Source organism: Ciconia boyciana, chromosome 2 (genome assembly GCF_034638445.1).
Source record: "Ciconia boyciana chromosome 2, ASM3463844v1, whole genome shotgun sequence".
Classification (NCBI taxonomy): domain Eukaryota; kingdom Metazoa; phylum Chordata; class Aves; order Ciconiiformes; family Ciconiidae; genus Ciconia; species Ciconia boyciana.
Window position 1 is genome coordinate 51,694,415 of NC_132935.1, and position 27,257 is coordinate 51,721,671.

General features: G+C 37.9%; 1 protein-coding gene across 4 annotated transcripts; it reads right to left on the reverse strand.

Moving 5' to 3' along the window:
* Positions 1-483: 483 nt before the first annotated feature.
* Positions 484-22,663, reverse strand: IMPACT (impact RWD domain protein). Of its 4 annotated transcripts, none has more exons than XM_072852607.1 (11): positions 22,559-22,663; positions 21,716-21,844; positions 20,950-21,002; positions 19,898-19,960; positions 16,729-16,814; positions 14,902-15,030; positions 14,516-14,610; positions 10,065-10,138; positions 8,465-8,555; positions 3,126-3,260; positions 484-676 (listed from the first exon to the last, which is right to left on the reverse strand). In XM_072852607.1, the coding sequence occupies exons 1-11, from the start codon at positions 22,592-22,594 to the stop codon at positions 605-607; spliced, it is 963 nt and encodes a 320-aa protein (XP_072708708.1). In that variant the 5' UTR covers positions 22,595-22,663; the 3' UTR covers positions 484-604. The 4 variants fall into 4 exon arrangements, with proteins under 4 accessions (XP_072708708.1, XP_072708707.1, XP_072708710.1 ...); XM_072852606.1 differs by having other exon boundaries at positions 14,516-14,613; XM_072852609.1 differs by lacking the exon at positions 21,716-21,844 and having other exon boundaries at positions 14,516-14,613.
* Between the last annotated feature and the right edge of the window lie 4,594 nt (positions 22,664-27,257).

A 27,257-nucleotide genomic window follows, 5' to 3' on the forward strand; every position in this document is an offset into this window, starting at 1 on the left:
ATTGTGAAGTAATTTCTTCACATTTCTTAGTTCATCACCCATGTTCAGACTTTCTGACTGAACATGTCACCAGGCAGGCCCTATCTAGCATGACCAAGAACTGCATAGGCAGGACCAGGCTCTCCAAGGCCATACAGCACTGGGCCACACACTTTCCTTTTAGGTACAGAAAACCTAAAACTCTGCAAGTGACCTTGTCTGTGAATGTTTCCAGTCTTACCCTCAATACAACAAACTAGGGAATTCAATTACTCATACAAGATAGGTGCTTGAGTTCGAACCCAGGAATGGAGAATTAATCCACATTTTAAATTAAATCATTTAAAAATCATTGGGTGGGAGGGGGTGGGATGGGGAAACAGTTCCAGGTGTTACAATGCCCTCAAAGCAAGGAGCTGAAATGTGTAAGAATAAATAAAACTTGTGTTTAAGCTCTACTTCACAACAGCAGAAGAAATCACAGAACAAGATGAAAATATATCTATAGCTTTACTGAATTCTCTTTTGAATACAAAATGTCCATTGTACTGGATAAGGCAATAGTGTCCATGTTTTCTTTGTATAAATATGTACAAAATAATCTTTTATAGTTTTAAAAAGTAAATTAGTGTTCTGCTCTCTTCTTGTTGTCCTTCCTTATCTTTTTGCTCTTTCCTGCTTGTTTAGATGACTCTTCCTGAAATGAAAAACAAGCATTTCAAAATTTAATTAACATTCTTATATACTGTGAGCATTCTCTCAAGGTCACCCACGAGAATTATTTTTAAGATGAACAATGTTCATAGTTCACTGGGATTTACAAAAGTTTTGAGTTGTATAATATTTAACCACTCAGTTTCATTAATTTGTCTGCTCATCTTGCTATTTAGAAACTTCCACCTTCAGCAATGATAAAATTGTAGACACAGGTATGCCAACAGAATAGTAATAATGTAGAAATAATCTAAGCCATTTCCACTCAAGGAAGAGGTTACCAGTATAGGAATACATCTAAACTATACTGCAAAACTGCTTCTAGTGTGGATATGACCTTATCAAGAGATATACTGTACACAAGTATGTTAAAACCACTTCCCTAAGTGAAACAAACCTACACCAGGAAAAAATTAATTTGCCAGTCTTGCTGGATCAACATTGTAATGTACAGCTTCCTCTGACTGGCAATTCTGAAAAACAAGACTTTTCTTCAGTAGTGTTGTGGTTTAGCTTCAGTCAGCAACTAATCCCCACACAGCCACTTGCTCACCCTCCCGCCTGGTGGGATGGGGGAGAGAATCTGAAGAGCAAAATTAAGAAAACGTGTGGGTTGAGATAAGAACAGCTGGGGGGCGGGGGAGATAATAATAAATTGTAATGAAAAGGAAAACAAGAGAGCGAGAGAGGAACAAAATCCAGGAAAAAAAACAAGTGATGCAGCCGCTCACCACCTGCCGACCGATCCCAGCCAGTCCCCGAGCAGCAATCACTGCCCCTCAGCCAACTCCCCCCAGTTTCTATACTGAGTATGACATCATATGGTATGGTATATCCCTTTGGTCAGTCGGGGTCAGCTGTCCTGGCTGCGCCCCCTCCCAGCTTCTTGTGCACCTGGCAGAGCATGGGAAGCTGAAAAGTCCTTGACCAGTGTAAGCACTACTTAGCAATAGCTAAAACATCAGTGTGTTATCAACATTATTCTCATACTAAATCCAAAACACAGCACTATACCAGCTACTAGGAAGAAAATTAACTCTATCCCAGCTGAAACCAGGACAAGTAGGCATTCATTGCAAGCACTCCCCAAAATGGTGAAGGAATCTGCCACTATATCTGACGGAACCTGGGACTTTTTAATCTTCTCCCTTCTACCTCTTGCACATGGTAGGGAAACGGACCCTAACAGGATGTTTGAATTCTGCTATTCTGAAGAGAGTTAGCTAAAAGAATACTTTTTCCAAGAGCTACATCTATGGTACTAGAATAATAATTACCATAAGTTCCATCTGTTATTTTTCTGATGGACACTGGTAACAAAATAAGTTTCTTAATACACAATAAAGAAATACAGCCTGACTTAAGTTGTTAAAAATAGGAAAAAAAAAAAAAAATGTCATTTTTGGTACTAAACCTTCTCTTGAGGGTTAATGCTTAAAAGTCTTGTTAGTTTCCTTTTATTTTATGAGCAACGCTTTCAAGTAAGAGAATACTGATAAACTGCTAACAAAGTAAATCGGTAAGTATATACAAGCACCTCTAAAATGCAAAAAGCAAATAACTGAAAAGTGCAGGGGCAGGAATGGGGAAGAATGCTCAGCTTTCAGCCACAGCAATCTTAGATACTTTCATATAAGAAGAAAAACTGACAGTTGCAAACTTTTTCAAGTATCCATTAGTATTTCCTACTGTCTTAAACTTTCTATGGTTAGCAATTACATACTATAACGTACGTAGACATATCTAATATGCTGTTCTGAGGATGAAGAAAAGAAATGTTGAAAACCAAGAATATTACATGACTGAATGACCTAAGTCCCTTAAGAAGTAAAATGCCATTTAAAGACATTTGGAACTTCATCTCCTGAGTTACTTAAGCTCCCTTGAAACATTTTCCCTTGATCTTTTCTGTAATAGTTAATGTTACTTTGTTTGAATTCTTCCATCCTAGATTTTTTTAAAATGGTGTCTACCATCTATAATTCTGAAAACTTCTTTGGGTCTAATAAAGCTTTCAACTTTCAAAATGCCTACTAGTTACAGTGATTCCCAACTTCAGTCTGCCTACACACAAGAACTGGTGGCACAGGTAAGCATGAGAAGCAGCAGCTTCCAGTTTTCTAAACACACAGAAAGAGGCATTTCCCCTTCCCATCCTCCTGCAACTCTCAAATTTGTGTTCTGGACCAATATCCTCAATGGCTGCCACCCTTCTATTGCACACCTCACACTTACAAACCAGGTCACTAACTTCTTTCAAAGTTCTTTGGGAGTCTTTGCACTGATCCTATGCCTACTATCAGTGCATCAAAGCAACCAGAGGATGACACCAGGTAGTATTACTTTTCTTCTGGTGTCATCTAACAGTTACAAAGTTACAATTTACACAAGTTGACATACAAATGCCTTCATTCTAAGTGGCAGAAACTTACCACTGAATGTACGTAGTTGTATTCCACAAGTATGTTTCTTGCACAATTGTTTATATGTTTAAAACGATCTGGTCCTAAGAGAATACCTCCATACCAGCGGGATACCACAACTAACACATTGTGGACATTCAAAATCTGTTTAAAAAAAAAAAAAAAAAAAGAGAAAAGAAAAGAAAAGAAAAGAAAAAAGAAAGAAAAGTTGTTATTTTTTACTTGAACTGGTTTTACTGTTGACACCTATTTTAAACATAAAAAAGTCTACTATCTTGCATTTTTAAGAACTTACAGTCAGGTCCGTGTCACACATATGTTGTTATCAGAGGGTAACAAATAATGACAAGTCAGCAGTTGTTTTAAGTTTCCCTCTCCAAGATCCTACCCAAAGGTAAATTCAAAGTAAAATGAGTCAATACATCCCTCAGAAAGGGCACAAAGCTATCTTGCGTGCACTACAGTTGCTCATTCATGTGTCAAAGGCTTCAGGCATTACTTAAAAGGAAAATTACTGAGTTACATTTATTATTCTTTGATATGAGGAATTATTATTTCCAGAGAACCTCTGTCACTAAGCAGATTGTCAATCCACATTTTCGGAAGTGTTGGTGGATGAGGCTCTTAACAGCCAGGGGACAGGCATACATATGGATACCTAAAATGCCATAAGCTAGTGCTGTTGCCATGTGCAGGACTTAGCAACAGCACCTGGATAATACATAAAAACCTCTGCATTTTCCAGGCTTGAGTCTTAGTCCCTTACAATGAAGCAGTTGCTTTCTGAATTAAAAAAGGCATATATAAAGTTCACACAACATGAAATAATTGTATTAGCAATTAGGATTGAAAGGAACTAAACAACCTTTATATAGCTTTTTTAAGACTTTTTAAAGACAAAATCAAATAGAGAGTTAAACAGAAGTGATGATTTCTTTTACTGCAATTAAAGGCAAGAAACATGGAAGGCCTTCAACAGCTTTACTTTTCACAAAATCTAAATGTGATTTAACCAGACTTGAAAACTAGCATTTATTCCACCTTACAGCAATTCTGTCCTCAAGATCTCCCCATCATCAGCAAACACTAGTAACACAGGGAATGCCAACTGACTAAGTATCAGAGAGAAACACACATCTTCGCCTTTGACACGGTTTCCCACAGCATTCTCCTGGAGAAACTGGCTGCTCATGGCTTGGATGGGTGTACTCTTCGCTGGGTTAAGAACTGGCTGGATGGCCGGGCCCAAAGAGTGGTGGTGAATGGAGTTTACTCCAGTTGGCAGCCGGTCACAAGCGGTGTTCCCCAGGGCTCTGTGTTGGGGCCAGTTCTGTTTAATATCTTTATCAATCATCTGTATGAGGGGATCGAGTGCACCCTCAGTAAGTTTGCAGATGACACCAAGTTGTGTGGGAGTGTTGATCTGCTTGAGGGTAGGAAGGCTCTGCAGAGGGACCTGGACAGGCTGGATCAATGGGCCGAGGTCAATTGTATGGGGTTCAACAAGGCCAAGTGGTGGGTCCTGCACTTGGGCCACAGCAACCCCATGCAATGCTACAGGCTTAGGGAAGAGTGGCTGGAAAGCTGCCTGGCAGAAAAGGACCTGGGCATGTTGGTTGACAGCCACCTGAATATGAGCTAGCAGTGTGCCCAGGTGGCCAAGAAAGCCAATAGTATCCTGGCTTGTATCAAAAATAGCGTGGCCAGCAGGACTAGGGAAGTGATCGTGCCCCTGTACTCAGCACTGGTGAGGCCACACCTTGAATGCTGTGTTCAGTTTTGGGCCCCTCACTACAAGAGAGACATGGAGGTGCTGGAGCATGTCCAGAGAAGGGCAACAAAGCTGGTGAAGGGTCTGGAGCATACGTCTTACGGGGAGCGGCTGAGGGAACTGGGGTTGTTTAGCCTGGAGAAAAGGAGGCTGAGGGGAGACCTTCTTGCTCTCTACAACTACCTGACAGGAGGTTGTAGAGAGGTGGGGGTCGGTCTCTTCTCCCAGGTAACAAGTGATAGGACAAGAGGAAATGGCCTCAAGTTGTGCCAGGGGAGGTTTAGACTGGATATTAGGAAATTTTACTTCACTGAAAGGGTTGTCAAGTGTTGGAACAGGCTGCCCAGTGAAGTGGTTGAGTTGCCATCGCTGGAAGTATTTAAAAGACGTTTGGATGAGGTGCTTAGGGACATGGTATAGTGGTGGTCTTGGTAGTATTAGGTTTACGGTGGGACTCGATGATCTTAAAGGTCTTTTCCAACCTATACAATTCTGTGATCTTGTCAAAATATAAGATACACATTACTGCATGGAAACATGTAGTGACAACCACCAGTTAGCATTTTTGCTCAAATTAGTCTTGCATGATTAGTGACCATGATCCCAAATTTGTCCCTCAAACTAAGGCATCTGAAATCTCTGTGGAAGGTCTGTACTTACAAACAGCTTTCTCTCAAGTCCTGCACAGTACTACACTAATGCATACAGATGGCTTGGAGCCAGACAGAGCAAACACAGATTTATTTGCATAAGGCTGAGCAAAAACACTGTGGTCTGCAAGAATCAGGGTGGTTTGGTGGAGGTAAGAAACAGCTCTTAAGATCTAGCTATCAGTAAAGCATGTTAAAAACCATTCACCGTCTCCACGTGGTGGTTTAACTTCAGTCGGCAAGTAAGCACCACACAGCCACTGGCTCACCCCTCCCACCCCCCCACCCCAGTGGAGCATGACGCCATATGGTATGGAATAGCCCTTTGGCCAGTCCGGATCAACTATCCTGGCTGTGCCCCCTCCCAGCTTCTTGTGCACCTGGCAGAGCATGGGAAGCTGAAAAGTCCTTGACCAGTGTAAGCACTACTTAGCAATAGCTAAAACATCAGTGTGTTATCACATTATTCTCATCCTAAATCCAGAACACAGCACTATACCAGCTACTAGGAAGAAAATTAATTCTATCCGAGCTGAAACCAGGACACTCCATTAAGGTGGGGGGGGGGGGGAATGACATATATATATGACTAATTTGAACAATACTATTAGAAGATTCTATCATCGTTTATGAAACCATAAATATTCTTAGAATTTTAAAATGAAAAAGATAATGTAAAAAAAAATAAAGAAGCATTGGGGCAGGTTTTGTGACAGGCATCTTCTACTCTACATTCACACATCGGCCATAAAGTCTATGTATAGCAACTGTTCACAGTAAACAGGATGCCAAACATAGTTGGGAAATTTTTTAACTCTAAGTTTGAAAGAATTAATCTAAAATACAGTTTCTTGTAACCGGAAAGTGCTATCTTGACTGAAGTGCTAGGTTTATCTGAAAGGAGATAAGATTTCTATTGCAAAATAAGAACTATAACAACAATAAGTGTATTAAACCACCTAATTTTCATGCCCATATCATATGTCTAAGTGCTTATAACAGAAAAACGACAAGACCTATGAACTTCTAGAAATCAGTCCATAAACTATTTTAATCTTTTGCTACGGGTGAAAATTGCACTTTTCTGATCCCTAGTACTCCTCCAAAACAAAAATATTCCCAGTAACCAGGACTACAGATGGAGAGATGATCCATATGATTTAGACACATTCACATTTGAAAGGGGAAACTTCATGTCACTTTCTAAACTGGATTTTTATGGAATGTTAAGTGCCTAGACACTGTAATTCTGACAACTTTCAAAAGTATACATTAACATGCTGAGAAAAAGCTGATAAGCTCAGAACAAATTGAGATGCAGTAACTGCAAAGTTGTTTCTTTACATTATTTTTATTACAATAATGTTTTCACACTTACCACATATACTTGCATATATTACATAAAGTAAGTTTTCCTTCCCAAGTCAGATTTGAGTTCTTAGGAAGTTTCAAAAAGTTCTAAATTAAAAATGTAAAAATATTTCCATCAATTGTCTTTTTTTCAGAAAAAAGAAAGCTTTGAAATAAATTTAAAAAAAAGCTTTAAAACAGTCTCCAGAATTAAGAGTATAACACATTAAGCAACAGAATATGCAAGCAAGCAAAGGATGGGAAAAGAAAACCTTTGTTTTGAAGGGGACATCAATCTAAAAATCAAAATTAAAACCAGTAATTAGTGTGCTGATATGCAGTGCCTCAAGTCACTTAGCTATAAGATGTACCCAGCTGTCCCCTGTAGTTATGGTATTTTATTTATGGTTTTACTAGGCATCATGCCAGTAAATCAAAATATATCAATCTCAATTCACATTTAGTAGCAACTTTGCTGAGGGAATATTATTTCAACACTTGAAAACTAACATACATGTGAGTATGAGGGCTAAGGACCCAGAAATGGAAACAGCACAAAGAAACAGATTAAATGATCAAAACAATTTAACTCCTTCACTCCCAGTACCTTTTGCATCTGAAGCTCTACTCTGCAAGTTCAAATATAAGTGTCTTTTTATTAAGAATATTTGAGGAAACTGAATTAAAGGCTGTGCATAGGTCAGCTGTTACATTCTGTCAATCAGCTTCTTCCAGTCTTCATTTTCTATATACCTTACATCACATAGAAAGCAGAGGAATCAAAACTTATTTCTCTTTTAAATCGTTCAAACTATTACTACCACCTATGAAATACTACTCATTTCTATGATCCAAGACTTGGAAATCCCAATTTACTACATGCATGCAACAGTCTGTGTTTTTTCTTTCGCCCTTAAGAAAGTAATCATCTATTTGGCTATCCTGGTTTCGGCTGGGATAGAGTTAATTTTCTTCCTAGTAGCTAATATAGTGCTGTGTTTTGGATTTAGTATGAGAATAATGTTGATAACACACTGACGTTTTAGTTGTTGCTAAGTAGTTTTTACACTAAGTCAAGGACTTTTCAGCTTCCCATGCTCTGCCAGATGTACAAGAAGCTGGGAGGGGGCACAGCCAGGACAGCTGATCCAAACTGGCCAAAGGGATATACCATACCATATGACATCATGTTCAGTATATAAGCTGAGGGGAGTTGGCCCGGGGGAGTGACCATTGCTTGGGGACTGGCTGGGATCGGTCGGCGGATGATGAACAATCACATAGTGCATCCCTTGCTTTGTATATTATTATTATTATACTTTATTTAAATTATTAAACTGTTCTTATCTCAACCCACAAGTTTTCTTACTTTTACTCTTCCAATTCTCTCCCCGATCCCACCGTGGGGCGGAGTGAGTGAGCGGCTGTGTGGTGCTTGGTTGCTGGCTAGGGTTAAACTACGACATTGGCTAGGAGCAGAGTAAGAATTAAAATAATCATCTACAAGTTTATTTACATTTTAGTGATTTTTAAAATCTGTTCAAGACTTCCAGAAGTCAAAGATTATTTTCTATAACCTGCATAAGATGAAGAAGACGTCCACCTGCTGCTGTCTCCCCATCATCTTCACAATCCTGTAAGAATGTCTGCTTATCTTCACAGTATATTCTTGAAAAGAAAAAAAACTAACATGAAATAGATTAAAAAAATGTCAGTCAACTAATATTGTGACATGATTAATGAAGTGTTAGGAATCTTTCACACACATGTGTATCAATTCTATTTCTGTACTAAGGACATTTACATGAAAACAGGATGAGGCTTGGGTAAACCACAAATATTTATCTGTACAGTAGAACAAGTTTTGAGAAGCTTTTACATAGACTTTAGCTACTTCAGGTTAACTCCAGACTCATTACCAGTATAAAGTCCCTAATAAGAAAACTCCTTAGGTTTTTAGCCTAATAATTATGCCTAGCTGAAACCAACTCTATCAGATACAGGTTCAAATTATGGTACACATCCACAAGTTAGAAGAACTCAGACAAAAATATTATGAATACTTAATTAGGTCTATATTTCAACAGCAGCGTGAAACTATTACTGAAATCTGTCTTCAGATTCTCCATGCCAACTCCTTCCTCAGAGGACTCCAGGAAACTTTGGGGTGTATTTTTTCACATAAAGGACAGCTGCCCAGGTCTAATTTTCCAGAAGTAATGCTCAGAGGTCTACTGTTTGTTACCAACTGATTTCGTAACTTCTGAACTTAGTTAATACACACGTGACACAATGACAAAGAGGCTTGTGGTACTAGATGACAAATATGAAGCAGTAAGTATGTTTCTGTTGCTTTTTTGAAGTGTATTTAGATAGTACGAGTGAAAGAAGCCAGATCATCAACAGCAACAACAGAAATCCCCTCTTTACAGAAACCTTTTACTTAGGTAGACTTTTTGGTGAAGTAAGCTTGCACGCTCTGATTTCATGTTTCATTAGGATCACGCCAGGACATGCATGAATGGATCAGTGTCTATACATGCTTTTTCAGATGACTGGTTCCTCCAGTAATGAAAGGGGGTCTTTTTCTGTCACATTCCTCAGAAAACCTACATCACCATCTGGACTGAGACCAATTCATTTCACATAAGCTATGTTCACAAAAGTTGCCAGAAACAGACCATTGCAGAACTCATTTGTTTCTCATTTTCCCTCAAGTTTCTTGTATTTCAGCTGTAATTTCATATGCCAGAAGTCTGCATCAGGCTTCCTGTTTCAGCTCAAAATTTCAACTAAAAATTTTCAGCTATTTCTAAATATACGGTTGGGGGAAAAAAAGTTACTTTGCCCAAGTAAAACACATTTAGTTCAGGATGATATAGCATTTCCATGCTCACAATACTACACAAAGTATAACAACACATGTTCAAACCCACTTTTAGTCTTTTTTTATTTCTAATGCTGCTTTACTATCTTAACATATTTCCTACTATATGTTCTACTTTCTTGACCTCAAATTCAAAATAGAGCCTAAAACCTTTACCACACAAATAAGAAACCTACTCCCAATAAAGATTTAATAGCAAGGAATTTCTTTGATGGATTTTACTTTTCTCATGTCCTGCACTTATTTGTCAAAGAACACTGGAAAAAAAAAAATCACTATTCATCTCTCACCTGTATGCATATATGTTGTGGGTAGCACTCGCAATTTTCTTATTCTCGTACAATTTTTCAAGAACTCTCTTTACCTTTAAAAAAAACAGAAATAAGCTTCCTTTTATAATGGGGATTTCATACACACCATCTCAATATCACTGATAAACAAACATCTCCTTAATACTATAATGAAACAGTTTTACACTTTGACATAAAACGAATTAAATATTCAGTGTGATAACTCAAGAAGCAGCTTCTCAATACCCTCATGCTAGTTTCAAACCATTTTTCTGGGATACTGAAAACAGCTGTTCCTTGAATTTGTACATGGTGTACATTCATGTTATTGCTGAAGATGTAGAAGTGTCAAATTGCTTTACTAAACAACAGAAACAGTAAGATCTAGAAAGCATTTTTAATTGATATGAAATATCAATTACACCTGCTTACTTTTTAAACTATAACATTAAGCTGGAATATAACACAACTTGATATACATTTTCCCATTACACACTGCTTTTACCTATTTCACAAAAACATCTGATGTTTAGAAAGCTCTACTACATTTCATTTTGAGTTTTTCCTTTTTCCTCAAACATACTTTTTTTCAGAGTTTCCATTTCACAGAAAGAATAATAATAATAATAATAATAATAATAATAATAAATATGTTCTATTATGGGTCAGAAAGTGTCAGTATTTCCCAGAAAACAGATATTCCCACCTCTTTGCTCCTAAGAAGTACCAAATACAAAACATTTATCAATATCACTTCATCTTCTAATTAAACAAGCTAGCAATTGTTCAACACTTTCCAATTTGATCTAGCAAACAGAAAAATGTCTCTGAGGAGTAATCAATATACATTTTTAATATCTGTCTTAGCTATACTGTGCTATTTCCAATTCTCCTGGAAGAAATTCAACTTACAAAAATCACCTCAAATACAAGATACCTCAATGAAAAAACTCCTATTATTAATGGAGAACATTGCTACAGACACGTGTTTTCTCCCTTGTTTTTCCCTAAAGGGAAATATTGAATAAAGTCAACTTATATTACTTAATACACTTTCATAAATACATTTCAATACATGGACTTACGGTACAAAGCATATGAAATGATCATCACCTTTGACATTAGTTATTTGTCAGCTACCAGGCTCCTAAAAACATACCTTAAAGATTCATTATGTGTCTGTATTAGCAATGAACCTCCAAGACAGACATCTTAACAGCTAAGCAATAGTTTATCCTTTTTCCTCTTGTAGCTCCTGAGCCTTTTTTTCCTCCTGTTCCCCTCTATTATTCCTGCTTTAGGGAATTAAGGGATGTAATTCTCTACATGTCAATGAGGCACCTGCTCATAAAAGACACAAGATGCTTAAACAACACATCAGTTCTTAGTCCCACCTTACTAAATCAATGTCAAGTCCAAGAACCACATACATTTTAAATGCCAGAATAAGCCAAATTGAGACAAGGAAAAGCAATGGTACCAAATATAGCCTGCTACCTGAAATACGCCTATCATTTTCTTTGCCTCATAAGGTTTATGGTATATTCTGTTACATAGATAACTACAGTATTACTCTGGCTATCATTATTGAAAACTACATTATAAGTTAAGTTCCACTATTAAATATATTCAATAAAGGAATTTACACAGCAATCTGTGTACTGTCTTAAAACATTGATGAATACCATTGCAGCATATAGATTATGCAGATGAAGTATTATGGGAACACACTAATCTCTTCGGTTGGTAAAGAAGCTAGGTTTCACTACAGGTGCAGTGTTCACCTCATTCCTCACCTCTTTTGGCTTGCTTTCAGAAAAATTAGTCCATACCACAGTAAAGCTTCCCTGCAGTCTAAAGACCAATCACCTCACACCGTACAGCAAGACTCTGCGAAACAAGAGGGATTTGACACTTTGGGAGTTGCTCTATTTTTATACTAAACACATACCAATAAGTCTTGACTGGAAATTCCTAGGTTTATTGAGTATATGTTGTCTTTTTAAAAAAAGTCCTAAAAGAAGAAATTAAGAATGTTTTTGCATGCAAAAGAGAAATCACTAACTTGCTTTAAGTGAGTACTATTTCTTGACACAGACCTGCCCTTTTGCAAACCCATGTCTGTGGGTACAGACTTCCTCGTAAGTAGGAACAATCTTACTCATAAATCATGATCAAAGAGCGAGAGTTTTTTAAAATGAGAAAAGGACATTAAGCAAATGATTCCAATTTCTTCCCTTTCTAAAGCAACACAGTTCATAGGGACTTACAGTTCATAGGGACTGAGCACAGCCAAGAAAGTCCCTGAAGTGCAGTGCTACTTTAATGAAAATGGTAATGTACTGAGTATTTTAAAACACTGAGTTATTCCACATTAACCTAATGAATAAAATTACTTTCACCTTGCAAGCAGTAAAAGAACAGCTCAAAAAAGCTGAAAGTGTGTTCAAAAAAGCTCAAGTTGTATGCAAATAGAGAAAAATGAGATAGATGACAAGACAAATGTGAAAAGCATAGCACATTTTTGAAGGTGTAAAAATAAAATTAATAGTAATTTTTTTCCTCAAACACACAAGAAGCTGAAGCTTACCAGAGATCTGTACTGCCAGCAGATAAATATAATATATATAAAAGAATCACTTGAAGATATAGCCATAGCACAAAAACCTAAATGAATATACAGTATTTATGAACTTAAAAGGTCAGGCAAGGATGATATAGTGGAGCCTAACCACAGAATAAGGTTGAGCAAGCTGATAAAATGAATAGAAACAAATCAGCAAAACCAGATCGTACTTATTTAAAAGTTTAAAGAAAATTGGAGTATGAAGCTGTTGAACTATAGCTAACCTACCAGTTAAAACTGTTTCCGCAGCAGAAGGTGACTGATGTGATACCAATATTTCAAAAGTACTCCAGGAAGGATGTAGGGAACTAAAGACCAACAAGTCTTATTGTCCATACTAGGCAAACTAATGGAGGTGAAGTAAAACAAAAAAAAAACCCCACAGACAGCTTAAAATGTTACAGCTTTTGTATAGAGAAATATGCCTCAAAACTCTGGCAATCTGTCAACATTCTTTCAGAGTCACTGAGCATGTAGTCGATCTAGCTTACCTGGAATTTCAAAAAGCATTTGACAAGATCCCTTACCAAAAATTCTTAAAATAAAAGCTAGGATTGGATAAAAGGATAGAGGAAAATCCTCTCAGGGTTTAACTCTCAGTTAATGACAAGAAAAGATGAGTAGATCAGTAGTTTCCACACTAAATAGGGATCATCAAAGGAGATTGATGTTAATAGATGCAAAGTGACATACAAAGTGATTCCAAACTAGTTATTAGCATTTGCAAAAAGAGATCTTGGGGTTATAACAGACATTTCTATGAGAACACCACTCAGTTCTTAGTGGACGTCAAAAAAGTAAACTGAAAGGTATTACTAGGAAAAGAACATGGAAAACAGAAAACTCTTTACACCACTCTATAAATCCTTGGAGTGATTGCATCTTCAGTGTTGTGCGTAGTTCCAGTGTGCATCTTAAAAAGGTTAGAGCATACATTACATGTATAGAACAGCCTACACCTACAAGGCACCAAAATAGACTGGGGGTCTTGAGCCTGGAAAACAGATACCTCAGGTCTATAAAATATGATAGATGTTTACAAAAATCCAAACTGCACGGAGAAATCAGAAAGGTGCAACAAAGTTATGAGTGACTGATTCACAGCAAACACAGGAAGGCATATTTTCATACAATGTTGTTGATTCTGAAAGTTAATTCTGGTGCAAGAAGCAACTGGACAAATTCCACAGAGGATGAAAAAAAAAGCAGTAATACTAAACACAAGGATACTTTCTTTACCTTGTGTTAAACTGCCAAAAGAAGGGAAGCATGATAGGAAACAAAATGTAGCTGCCCTTGTCTAACACTCTGTCTAGGTCTACATTCACCACTGATTCCAGTAAGACACAGGAACTAGTGCAGACATTTTTTCTAGTTGTAGGCAAATACAACTCTAGAAGCATGCTTACCCCTCTCACTTAGGTCTAGATAAAGATTTACTCATGCATTATCCAAGTGTATTTTTCAACAGAATTCCTTTCTGAAGGAGGAAAACATTTATAAACTCATTTTAGTTCATTTTCCAAGTAACACATGGCAGACTCAGTAGCTTCCAAATATCATACAATAAACCTGCCAACATCCAAAAGTCAAATTTTGATGTTCCTATTCTCTTACATCTAACAGAATAGCAGGAAGCACTGCAGAGCTGATACTTAGAGCCATTTAACTGATAATGAAAGCGAGAAAATGATGACTACTCAGACAATACTAGCACACAAAGATGCAAAGACAGACAGACATATTCAGCTAATCCCAAATATTTCAGTAATATTTTATCAAGCTCAAAGTGCAGACAAAAAGAGTAGAATTGATCTCTACTAACTTGTCTGGGTGTCACCACAGGAGCCAGATGTGCCTGGAAAGTACTTCTTCGATCTGTGATTGGGTTTCCATGATGTATGGATGGCATTTCTTCATCTACTGATCACAAACAAAGAAGTGTTTGTTTTCTTTTAAGGGTACTGAAACAATGTATACAGCTACATAAGTAAAGAATGTCTCGACTTTAGAAAAGGGATTTGTTGAAATTAAGTACACAAGATGACATACAGAACCACCAAAAATGTTGTGTTTTTTTACAACTGTTATTAATCTTTATTATAATTTTAATGTTATTAATTTTACTCAAAAGCCTAGTAGAAAACCAGAATCTTAAGGCCTCTCTCTTCTAAATTATTTAATCAGAACTAACAAGGGCATATTTTTTACCTTCTTGACTTTCAGATGTAATGTAATTTAACATTTTAATTGGATCTTCCTGAATGGCCTGATAGTCTAGGAGAAAATCATCTCCATGATCTTCATCAACTTCTTCACTGGTTTTCTTAATATCTGGTTCTATTAAGATACAAGTAGTAGAATTTATTACACATTTTTTGTGAGACAAGTAAGACAAAATTTCAAATTCTTTTTCTCAAAAATCTCTGGCTTTTCAGTTCAAATCAGTTTGCCACTAATAATTATGAAATGCAGAATAGTAACATTAATTACAACAAAACCCAGAAATTCTTAGTCCAGTATTAACTAAAATCTTGCCTAGAATTAGGAATACAATACTCATGCTATGGGATGCTTGCATAGTATCTTTTGTTTCAATGCTAATTAACAGTATTTCTAAGAAGAAAAGAACAATAATGTTTACCATTTCCATTAAACATTTACAATGCTACCATTAATTTAATCTGAATTTAGAGACCAAAATAATCTGATGTTTCACAAGAACTCCAGTCATTTATTGGTCATTTGGGGAAAAACAGAGCTGTTGTTGAATGCTACTTCATGAGGTTATAAAATCATTATACTTGAAACATCTCTCTGGGCATGTTTCAAGCACTCTGGGATTCCAAAAATCCTATTTTCCTTCATGCATAGGACATTAAAAAAAAAAGAGACAATAGCAAAAGAGTAAATATCACACACAGTTAGTGCTCTCTCAACTGGATTTAGAGGGAATCTACCATACAGACAAGTTAATATATCACAATCTAGTTTCCTATTTAGAGAGCTCATGATGTGGTGATGATGCAGTTTTTTATAACATAGATAATTTCAATAAAAAAGCGGAGGGGTGATATAGCATGTTCAAAAGGCCTAGAAAAATCATTAGTTGTATTAAGTAGAAGCCACAAGGCTGCTGTCGAAATATCCAACAAACTTCCAATATTGTCAGTAAAATTTTCACTTCTCAGTATCCACTCCTTTAGTCATGTCAGTGAAAAATGCCTTTTTAAAATGTCTGTGATGTAGCAACAAAATATGCAGTTTATTGAAGGACTAAAACTAGATCTTATCATGAAGGAGCACTGAAAATATAGTTTTTCTTCCTCTTCAGTCTTTTATTTCTCACAGGACTAAGCTAACGTCCATGACACAGAAAAATACTTCTATCTCCTTTTGCCACAAGTGCATGCAGGCATGTCACTCATGCATTTCATAGCAGTTTAGCATTTTAATGCACAAAAAAACCCTCAAAAAACCCCCACCACTTTTTGAAAGAACAACTGCGAATTTACACAAATTGTATCACTATAAGAGTAACAGCAGAAGAATCACTGCAACTCTAGGGATGATGTACTTCTCATCCCAATATAGTAAAATTCAATTAAGATGGAATACTTGGTCATTTGTCTGCATATTCCACTGAAGTTTATCTTCTCTTGAGGCTAATTCCAATCCTCCAAGAGTGCACTCAACACCAGAAATTAATTACTGATACAAATTATTCCTTTGCAGAACAGAAGACAATGCATAGTGCATCTATGTGCAGTACTCTGCTTTCATGCAAGTAATTTAATTCCTGAGAGAACTGAGGACCTTGTTCTAGTTCACTGAGGCCAACTCCTTCCTTTTTTTCCCTACTGCTTTTTGAAAAGGGAAGCTATCACTGTAAAACAATAAGCCATGACACTGGAGACTGTTGTTTTCTGTTATGTAGATACAATACAAAACTGGGCATAAAGCTTTAACTTGTAATGAAATCTTACTCTGCAGTTGAACAAGAAGTAAACTGAAAAACCTGTGTATTTTCTGAAGTACCTGGATCTGATGTCTGTGCCTTTTCTATGAGAACTTCTCGTATCTTCTCCACCCATAAATAAAGTATACTTTCACCAAGGTTCTGTCTGGAAGTTAAAACTCACAGTGAATGAATAATTATTTTCACGGATTTCACTTGGGAAGTACACCAAAAAACATACAGATCTCAGACATGCAGAAATAGAACATTATGATCTAGTGAGATAAAGAGCTTAGGCTTGTGGAAAGTTCTGTCTCAGTAGTTCACTGAGTGAAACACATATCTGCATAGTTATATACTCTCTGTGGCTTGCTTTTTTTTTTTTTTTGCCCTTTTTTTTTTAACATTAAAAGCACCAATGCTGGATGAAAACAGGCAACTGACGGAAACTTTCTGTCCACTAAAGAAAGGGAAAGCAACTGTGAGAAGAGTAAGTTGGACAGTCCTCAGTATTTTCAAAAAAATACTAAGCCAGGATGTCTAGCCTTAGAGCTTGCTCTGGATCAGTTTTCTCTACAAAAAGTACTGTACCACCAGTGGTGAGCTCCTTCAGCTGCTCTGTGGCTGTAGGGGACTCTTTCCCTTCATGTTTGGGAGGAAGGCTCTTCCCTGGAACTACACCACTTCTCTTTCCCCTCAAGCAGTCAGTGCACATACAGCAGAAGTTGATCTTGGTGGACTGTGATAGTAGGTCAGTGGCAGTAGACACAGTGGGGCATTGGACTTATATGCTAGTTTGGGTAACAAGCAGTCCTATAGGACAGTGAGGTGACGATTTAGGTCTAGAGTCCTTAGTCAGAGGGCATGCACAGGTGTGTTTTAAGGTACTGGGGGAGGATGGGATGAACATGTTTTTTATGTGCATATTCAGAGTTAAGAAACACTGCCTTAATGTGCAGCAGGCCAAACAAACCAAAATATATTTAAAATGGCATCCTGAAAAGTTGCCTTTGTAATTATGTTTTAATACATTTATGAACTGTGCATGTTTGTCTCAAAAACAAAACTAAAGATTTAGAGCTGTAGGTAACTCGTGCTTTCTCATTAATTTTATTCTTACTGCCACCATCTGGGACACCACATAAGTACATATCAGTGACAGAATTACATTCCTAAACTCTTACTTTGCTTAATGTATACAGCACTATTCCTGAATGCAATCAGAAATTCAAACAAATATACATATTTTAAGAAAAATATTCAAGCAAAAATAAGGAATTAATAACCTTGTAGCTCTGTCTTCAAAATATGGGCAGACTCCAGAACAATTCAATGCCCTGATTTCATGCTGCTTCTTATCATACAGAAGCACTACTTTAATACATGAAGAACTGTATTTGTTTTCATGATGGAATGAGAGAGATTAGACAATGAATAAGATTCCTCTGTTGTGCAAAAGTGAATAGCAATTTCTTCAGCTATAACCCAAATTCAGTTTCTGCCTATTCACAAATTACACTTAGTCTCAAAGGTTACCTTTCTATGTTGCTATTTTTCTTGTCACTTGTGTCTAAGTCATGAAACAAAGCTTTGTATTGAATAAAAGTCTTACCAGAAGAATATCTGGAGAAAAAAAAATCTAAATATTTGCTACATTTTTAACTTCTAAGAACCCTGGGTCTCCCAAAACAGACTTGTGATCTCTTATTATCTGCTTTTTCCACCTCCTTGAGAAGACAGTGAAAGACAGTATAGTTCACATTGGTTTAGACTGCAGGACCTGAAACCTGGTAAAACACGCATTGTAAACAATGCAGAGTACCTCTGTTTACCTGACAACTATTTAGACATCAGATAGATAAAAGGCTGTCACAAGCACTGTGCACATCAGTAACTACTCAACAAGGTTTTAAAACAGTCTAAAATGACATATATGGCCTGAAGTACAAACGCATTAATTTCCTGCTGAACAAACAAAAATGAGAGGAGACTAGAGAGGGCTCTGAACAGCAACTCACATAGACAGAACAGAGCTACAAGGGACTGATTTAGTTAGCACAACTTAACAGCCTACAAGACTGCAGGGGGAAAGAAAAGGAAAAAAAAAGGAAAAAAGTGCTCAACAACCATGCTATTTCTCCTCACAGTCCTCACATGGCAACTTGTACCAGATGCTCAGGACATTTGAAGAACCACCTACAGCAGCTCTACCTCTGGTAGAGACTCCAGGAAGTCCTGTGAATCTGGACAGAGTTAAGGACAATCTCTGTCCTTTTTGCTGCACTGAACAACTGCAGTTAATATGATCCCACAGAACTCTTCACCTAAAATCCTTGTGCATTTTTAACACTTCAAATTCAATTTTACTTGCTTAAATTATCTGTTGCTTAATTAGATAAGAAACCCAGTTAATCAAAGTAACTGAGTAATTAGATAAAAAACCCTCACGCAAACTACATGCTCTCTTCCTTATTTTATGGCATTAAAAAACATTTCTTATGCAAGATGTTCAGATTTCAGTATTTTGGGCATGACTGTGCTTCCTTGTGACATATTTTAATTTCATGCAGTTTATATTATCTTTGGGATCTGAAAGAATTAAATAAACCATCTAAAATTACTACATTTACTACCCCAATTTCACAGCAATTCAAAAACACGTAATTTGAGTATTTCTAAATGTTCCATTTATTCTCATGCATTCATTATGCGTTGCTGTTAGCTGCACACTGTGATAATAAACACTCCGCTATGTTACAGATTCTAGTTAATAGATTCTACACGTGTTTAATTTGTTTTAAAACCTACTTATCCCTTAGCTATCTTTTAAGAAAAACTGTTTTGCCACTTACGCTCTAAGACACGAACAAATGTTTTCACGTCATGCAGTTTAACATTCAAATGCAGCGTAAGTGCAGAAATCTCATATGTCATAGCACCAATTCATAAGCAATCTCATAGATTCTAAAGGGAGTCAAAATAAAGACTTCTATCCTTATAGAACACCAGGTTTAAACAATATAAAAGAAATTTGTCAGAAATTAACACAATTTCTTCTTGCAAAATGCTTAGTAAATACATGGTATCTTTAACTGTTAGATTTATAAAAGAAACGCTGTTTTATGGCTATTGCAGCAATCACTTCACAGCTACTAGTTCATGCAGGTACTTCAAAAGCATACATTGAGGAGGGCATGAAAATGAAAATACATTGTCTCCTTTTACTATATTCCACAGTCTCTAACTTACACATATATTTCTTCCAAGCTATTTGCTAGTTCCATATAATCTTGTTCTCGAAGCCAAGGGGCACTAGAATAAAAAGAAGTACAATGAAAATTGTGTCCATACACTGATTCCAACAACTGAACAAACATTCATTTTAAAATAAATGTGATAAATACCTTGAAAATAAAACATTGTCAATCATTCCCACTTAACAAGATTCCAGTTGTAAACATCTTGGTAAAAACATGATCACCCAGTTCTCCTTCAAGACTCCTAACTTGGGTTGCCTTTTCTTTTACCTCAGGTAAGAAAGCTGGACTCGTTTTTCATGGTAGGCCATTGTCACTCCAGAGCCACCTTACGTATTATTAGTTTACCCTTCCAACTCCTTCAGCACCATAGTACCTATTATACTTAGAATGACCCTTCAGTTCTGTACCTGTATCCTCCTGGTCTCATGTTAAACTATAAACTTTGCCTCAAGTTTACCAGCACTATTTTGTATTGCCTTGTCAATACCGCTGACCTAAACTCAGTAGATTATGCTGTGTGTCACGTCCTGCAGGTCCCCTCTATCATCCAAATCAGGGACCTGGTTTACGCGTCTCCATTCACATCTCGTTTACATGTCAGGAGACAAGGGGAGTGCAGGGAAGGAAAACAGGAAGATGGCACATGCCATGGCTCCACCCTAACAAGAGTCTGTGCTCAGATGAAAAGCGTGCCTTACAACCTGAAACAAGGATCCAGACAAGAGGGGTACATGCAAGGAAGCGATGAGACACCACTGTCCAACACAATGGGCAGCAGCCACCATACCTCCACAGTCTAACTGCTGCCTTGCCGCAAAATAATGCTGCAAGAATTAGAGTTGAAGGAAGACAGCAAACTGTCACAGGGAGCTCCATGAGGCTAACTCAGGAGAAAGAATAGAATATTCTTGCTGGAAACATCCTCCATCCCCAGTATAGTTTAATTCAAGGAGTCATCTTAACTAAACTTCAGCTTACACTGTAAACAATTAACAGTGGTAATTCAGAGAATACAAATGTTTGAAAGAAAACTTCACTTACTTTAGCTGATAAATAGGTGGCTCTGAAGTTGGATATCCCGGCGGCAAAATCACCTGAAAGAAATTCAGGATAAGTATTCACTGGACTATTCCTCTCAGCTAGCTGAGTTTTACTGATGGACTCTGATGTCGAGCACTAGGACTACAATCAGTGCTACAAATGAAGAAAAGAGTTGGTTATGTTGTTACAGAATGACAAGAAAACCTGAATATCTGTATTTAGGATTCCAATAATGGCAATGCATACAAATATTATATTCCATGGTGCAATTTTTGTGGATGAAGTGTCATGCAAAATAAAGTGCAGAAGAAATTTGAAAGGAACTGCATACATGGTTACTGGACTTAAGTGGCACTGCACTTCCATAAGTAGACACTTCAGTGTTTCTTCCACTAAGTAAACTTATTGTTTTCACTTCTGTAAACATAAAGTAGCAAGTTATTCAGTTAAGTTGATCCGAATTTCGTTTTGTCTCCACACTTTCCAGAAAGTACATCTAGAAGGAATTGCAGCAGAGTCACTGAGGTGTCCTACACAAAGCCAATGTAAAAAATATTTTAAAAATCAGTCTTTGGATAATAACACTGAAATTAGTTTTCGTCAGGCATGGAAACTGAAAAGTCTATCACAGATTCCAATCCAAAAGCTCCCTAATCCATCTGAGTAGATAATGAATCCTATTTAAAAGGGTTTCATGCAGGCACAAGATTTTGCCTGCATCTGTCCAACTGCAAATTCTGTGTCAAACTCCTTAACACCACTATACCTGCAGACAGAGGGTCCATTTTGGTTGATCCAGACAATCATTAATCTTAATGCAATAGATTTTTTCATCTTCATCAACAACACACCAATCTTCACCATATATGGATGAAAGGGCCTCAATTTCATCAATCTAGAAAAAGCATTATGCAAAAATAAATAAATCCCCCCAAAGCCTGGTGTGCCAATCACAGTTTTAAGTCTTGCTCTTCTACAGCTTATTTACAAACATGACAAGACTCAGTATGCTGGAAGGCCATAAATATTGGGGATCCTGTCCCAATTCACAGCATAAGTAAACTTTGCTCAGTTCTTCCGTACACACACCAGCTTTCAAATTTCTGTGCATAATCCTGTAATTCTCAGCAGTGCCAAGGTGAGTAAAGTGACATAGAGCAGCTACAACACATCCCTGCAACTCCCAACCAGTGCCACTCCTAGCTGGGTCATCCCTCATTAGGAGAAAAACCCCCAAGGCCTTGGCACTAGTTCTTACTAAGACTGAATAAATTTATCCAGCAAATTCCCGTAAAAACCGGACAGCGACCTTCCACCTAGAAATCAGACACCTGAAATGGCTCTTCAGTGCAAACGTGCAGTCACCCGTTGGTGCCTGAACAAAGACAACCGCGCTGCCACTTGGACAGCACGGCGGCCCATGGGCACGGAGCTCCTCACAAGGCGGGGGTTCACCAGAAGTCACCTAAAGCCACGGCTTTCGACGCGGCGCTCATACTGCTTGCCCGGGGACGCCGCGGCCCGGCCCAGCCCGACCCGGAGGGACCGCGACACGCCGGGCGTACACCCGCTGCTCCCCACAGCCCTCCTCACCCCCACCGCCGCTCACTTGTTGCTGGGCCGTTTCCGCGTCACTCGCCGCCATCGGTACCTGAGGGGAGGGAGTGAGGAGGGAATGAGGAGGGAAAAGGCAGGCGGCTGCACGGCGCAGGGCTGTGTGCGCATGCGCCGAAGGGGGATTTTGCGCAGTAGTGGCGGTGAAGCTGCCTGCCCTTCCCGCCGCCAGCACCCCTGCCTCGCCGACGGGCGGGCGCATGCGCAGTGCTTCTCAGTGGGGCGCTGGTGCTAAGCCGCTGTCAGGGCTCGGCTGAGTCGCTGTCCGTGTCGGTCGCTGCGGGGCCGGGGCTGGCCCGTCCCGGTGTGGCCGTGCGGTTGCTGTTGCGTCCCGGAGCCCGGATCCCAACTGGCGAGAGGATCGAAAGGGCAGAGACGGCTGCACGGGGGGACTCGCAGATTCCTAACGGGAGAGCCGGGCTTTGCTCACCCGCCCTCAGGGCAGGGCAGCGCCGGGACCCCTCCTGCCCTGCGGGCCTGGCCAGGCCCGGTAGCGTCCGGCCCGAGGCCGAGTTGGCGAAGCGTCCACGTATCAGCTACTTCTGTGTGAGGCACTGCCATGGGCCTCCCTGCCCTGCCCCTTAGCTCTGGTTCTGTCAGCAGTGGCTGTGCTTACCCTGTGCGTCTCAGCACCCGCTGCCTTCCCTTCCTGTGGCCCATCTTTCTTATGTACAAACAGTGTACCTCAGAGCAGGACTATCCCACGGCCCAAACAGATCTTCAGACACCAAACCATAGCTACATCCGAGCTTCACTCCCAATTAACTATTTGAGCAGTCGCTCTTTCTGCTCTTTTCATCCCGGGTGCGCTGCAATGCTGTTCCCCTGAACCATTCTTGGCGTGTTTCTGAAAGAATGAGTGATCCTGAGTGATCTCTTTGTTTCCAGGTTAGGTTTAATTGCTGCCCCAAGTAAAGGAAACTCAACATATTCCTACAGCAAGTAACCCCAAATAACCAGGTCAAGATGTAGCATTAATTAATCATTACAAAATCTACTTCTGTCATGTATTGCCACAGAATCAAGATTACACTTGTCAGGTGGTACTTTCCCCTTACTCATGACATCCTATTTTAAAAATAAAGTGTATAAGCAGTTACATTTCAATGATGATTTTACAGATACAGTCATTTTTACCTTGCAGTTATGTCACTCAAAATGAGCAATTGGCATTCTTATAACTACATAATTTCCTCTAAAAGGATTGAAGAAAAATCATTAAGTGTTCCATGCAGTTTTAATTACAGTTACAGAAATGCAGTTCACTTATTTAACATTGACAAGTTTTATGTATCTCTTTTAAAGACAGCACTGATCAGTAAAGATCTCTTTTTGCTTGAGTGCAAAGTATGGGTGTCACCTTTTTTTGCAGTTTGCAGTTCATATGTTTTCTTCCAATATGTTTTTATACTGACTTAGTTGTGAAGAATTCAAGGCAAGCTTTGTTTCCCCCTTTCTCAAAAGCTGGGATAATCTGCACCTGCTCTGGAGAACAGGAGTAGAGTTAAGAATTATTTTGACAAACAGGGGACATGTTCTAAAAACAAAAAGCGGTGGCAACAAAAAACACAGGATGCAACTGAGTAGAGACAAACCCAGCACTGTATTATCAACTGCATACATTCGGGGTGGAGAACTACTGGTTACACAGCAGTTCCACAGACATGATTTGGGAGTTACAGTGAATCCCAAGCTAAGCATTCTCCAACAGTGCTGTGCTTTTGCTTAAAGGAGAACCATCATGCCAGGATGTCCAAACACATGTGAGGTAATGTAAGACACATGAGATAATCCTGCTTTGTATGGGACCACTAAAGCCCTAGCTGGAATTCTGTGTCCAATTTTAGACACTTCGAGAAGGATGTGCACTAACTAAAGTCTGGATTAAAGCAATTAAATCAATCACAAATCTAGAAAGCCTGACATCTGAAAAAGACTGGAGAGGAGGAGTTTGTTAGTTTAAGGAGAAGTCTGAGAGAGGTAAGCATCCTTAATATGCTACAGAGTGCTGCAGAGAAGAGACTACATTTTTCTCCCTCTCAGATGTAGAAAGGATGTGAAGTACAAAGATTTAATTTTGATGTTTGAGAGATTCAAATCAGATGCTACAGAGAATTCATCAACAAGTCATCCTGAATGAAGAGGGGTGGTGGTGTGATCATCATCCTTTATTTACAGACTGGCTGTTGAAAAGATGGGCACAATACAATATGCTGATGAAGCAACATGTTACCTTACATTACAGGAAGGATGATTCAGACAATTATGAGGAAAAGCTAAGCACTGAGGAGTTTATTGAGCCATCCTCACTGGAAGCTCTAAGAAAGGTTAGGCCTGGACAAAGTTAATCTTGTCTTGGGGCAGGAAAATGGGATAGATTGCTGTGAAAGCAGTAATTCCTAGGATGCTTATGTGAATGTATTCTTGGGCTTGTAATTCTATTGGAAATTAGATTGCCACTATTAACTACGACCTTAACTTGAGGGCAAAAAAAGAGAGAGATGGTAAAGAAGGCAAAATTTGGTTCCACATTTAGACCTAGATTCAAGAAAATACTTAGTTTTCATACTCCTATTTTGGCTCCTAAATTTTAATTAATTGGAATTTGGAAGTATTTAAGAACATGCATATTTTTACATGCATATCAGAACTTTATGAACAATGCTATTGGTGCTATCTGAGCCCAAAATCTTAAACCCCACGTTCAGATTACAGGGGTGGAAGTTTGAAAAAAAACTTTTTGCTTAGTTTAGCCAATCTATAGTAATTTAAAAAATAAAATAGACCTCTATCCTGATGTTGTTTGAGTACCAATATAGCTAAATATATAACTTTCCATTTGTGAGATTATAAATACTAAAGATTGTTCCATATTTGATAAATGGAAAGGTAATTTTTGCCAAGATCAGTGAGGCTTCTTTGTCTTCGGTGTCATGGACAGAGTTGCTTTAATTATTTTTGAAACAATAATAAAAAGAATATACCCGGTCTCAGAACATGGCAAAAATGCACATTTTATCAGGCAAAGTCACATATTCCACTTAATTTTAAAAGAGAGAGAGAGAGGGCTTTTTTAAACAATTGCCTTCTGACCAAAACATAACAGAAAGCTTTAATCTACAAGGACGTAGAAAAGATGGTGTTGCATCTGTTTGTCCTAATACTAAATTGCCCTATAAATTTAAAGAGAAGGCTATGACACTACAAGACATTTTTAAACTTTCTCTATATAATGCTTGCGCTTTATAAGTTGCTAGTTTTGACTTAGCTAAACAAACGAGTTTACATGACTATACACATTATTTGTTGTTAAATAACATAAAGTTGTTATTGACATTTTTTATGACTGTTGTTGTCTATAATCCATATAAAAACATTGATATGAAGGAGTTTAGCAACCTACCATCGGGCTATGAAGAAACTGTACCAGATAAAAAGACACAAAGAATAAATCACAAAAACTGATTGGACTGTAGACATCTCTGACAGATTTCTGAGGACTCTGTCATTTCCTTTCATTGTCAGTTGTATTTGTGGTAAGTCTTATTATATTGAAATGGAGACAAATGTGGTTAATGAATCTCCAACATGTTTATGTATACTAAATTAATAACAGACTAACTGAATTGATATGGTGCTCAGGACTATTTAACAGCTAATTACTTTCTTTGTCTGTCTGAAATAAACATTCTGTTAAAGCAGGATGTGAAATACATAGCCACAGCTTTCAAACGAGGGATAACAGCATAGTAGAGTTGACTGAAATATTTGGGGTCTTCTTTCAGTACATCACCAAACCTCACTGTTCTTTATGGTGAGGCATCTCCCAAACTGATACTCTTCACAGCAATGCATGAACTTTGATATTTAAAATGGTTACTAAATCTAACCTTTGGTCCATCAGTTCTGTCTTTGTGAACTACAGATAGCAAATGAAAACATTTAAAGCTCAAATCAAATCAATTAAGCAAAATAAGACCCTGAAGGTCATGAAGTGGCCCAAATTACTACAGGGAATTAAAATTCTTTGTTCTGTCTTGTCAGGGCAAGATAACACATGGGGTAATTACTGATGCCTTTCTGGAACCAGCATCTAATGCTAGAGCACAAAAATCTTAAACCAGATACAAATAATATTCATGTAGCTAAGGAAGTAATATTTACACAGAAAGCATAAGTAAGAATAATGTTATTTAAGTGTACTGCATGCAAAAGCTATCAACAATTTTGAAAGAAAAAAAAATATCAGAATGCTTTTTTATTTTATGAAATACTGCTTACATTCTACTACCAAATCTGACCAGAGGAGGGAGGTAAATAGCCACATTTTTATGTTACTATAAAGAAAAGGGAACTAGCTGAAACATAGTAATTCTCCCTGTGTATATAACTTCAGCTCACCTGAGCTTTATTTGTTGCAAAGTCTTTTATGTTCGCTAGTCGTTTTTTAACTTCATGATCCAAATCTTATAAATTTTAGATTTGCATAATACACCAAGGTGCTACATAAAAGATGTCAGGAAGACAGAGGAAAACAGTATAGAGTTTGACAGCACAAAGTAAAGGCTGATTAGGAATAAAATGCCATAATTGATATGAATGAAGAATTCTGATTTGTAAGAATCACATGTAAAGCATACATCATGAAATCTTAACTCCTCTAGAGCTGATGGGCTTTTGACTATTAACTTTGA

What these genes read in the sequence shown, in the direction of transcription:
- IMPACT (XM_072852606.1), bottom strand. Translation starts at nt 22,594, where the DNA reads ATGGCGGCGAGTGACGCGGAAACGGCCCAGCAACAA. An exon ending in GGCACAGACATCAGATCCAG is followed by an intron (nt 15,031 to 16,728) that starts GTACTTCAGAAA and finishes GTATCTTAATAG; the next exon opens with AACCAGATATTAAGAAAACC. An exon ending in TACATCTGAAAGTCAAGAAG is followed by an intron (nt 14,614 to 14,901) that starts GTAAAAAATATG and finishes GTTTGTGATCAG; the next exon opens with TAGATGAAGAAATGCCATCC.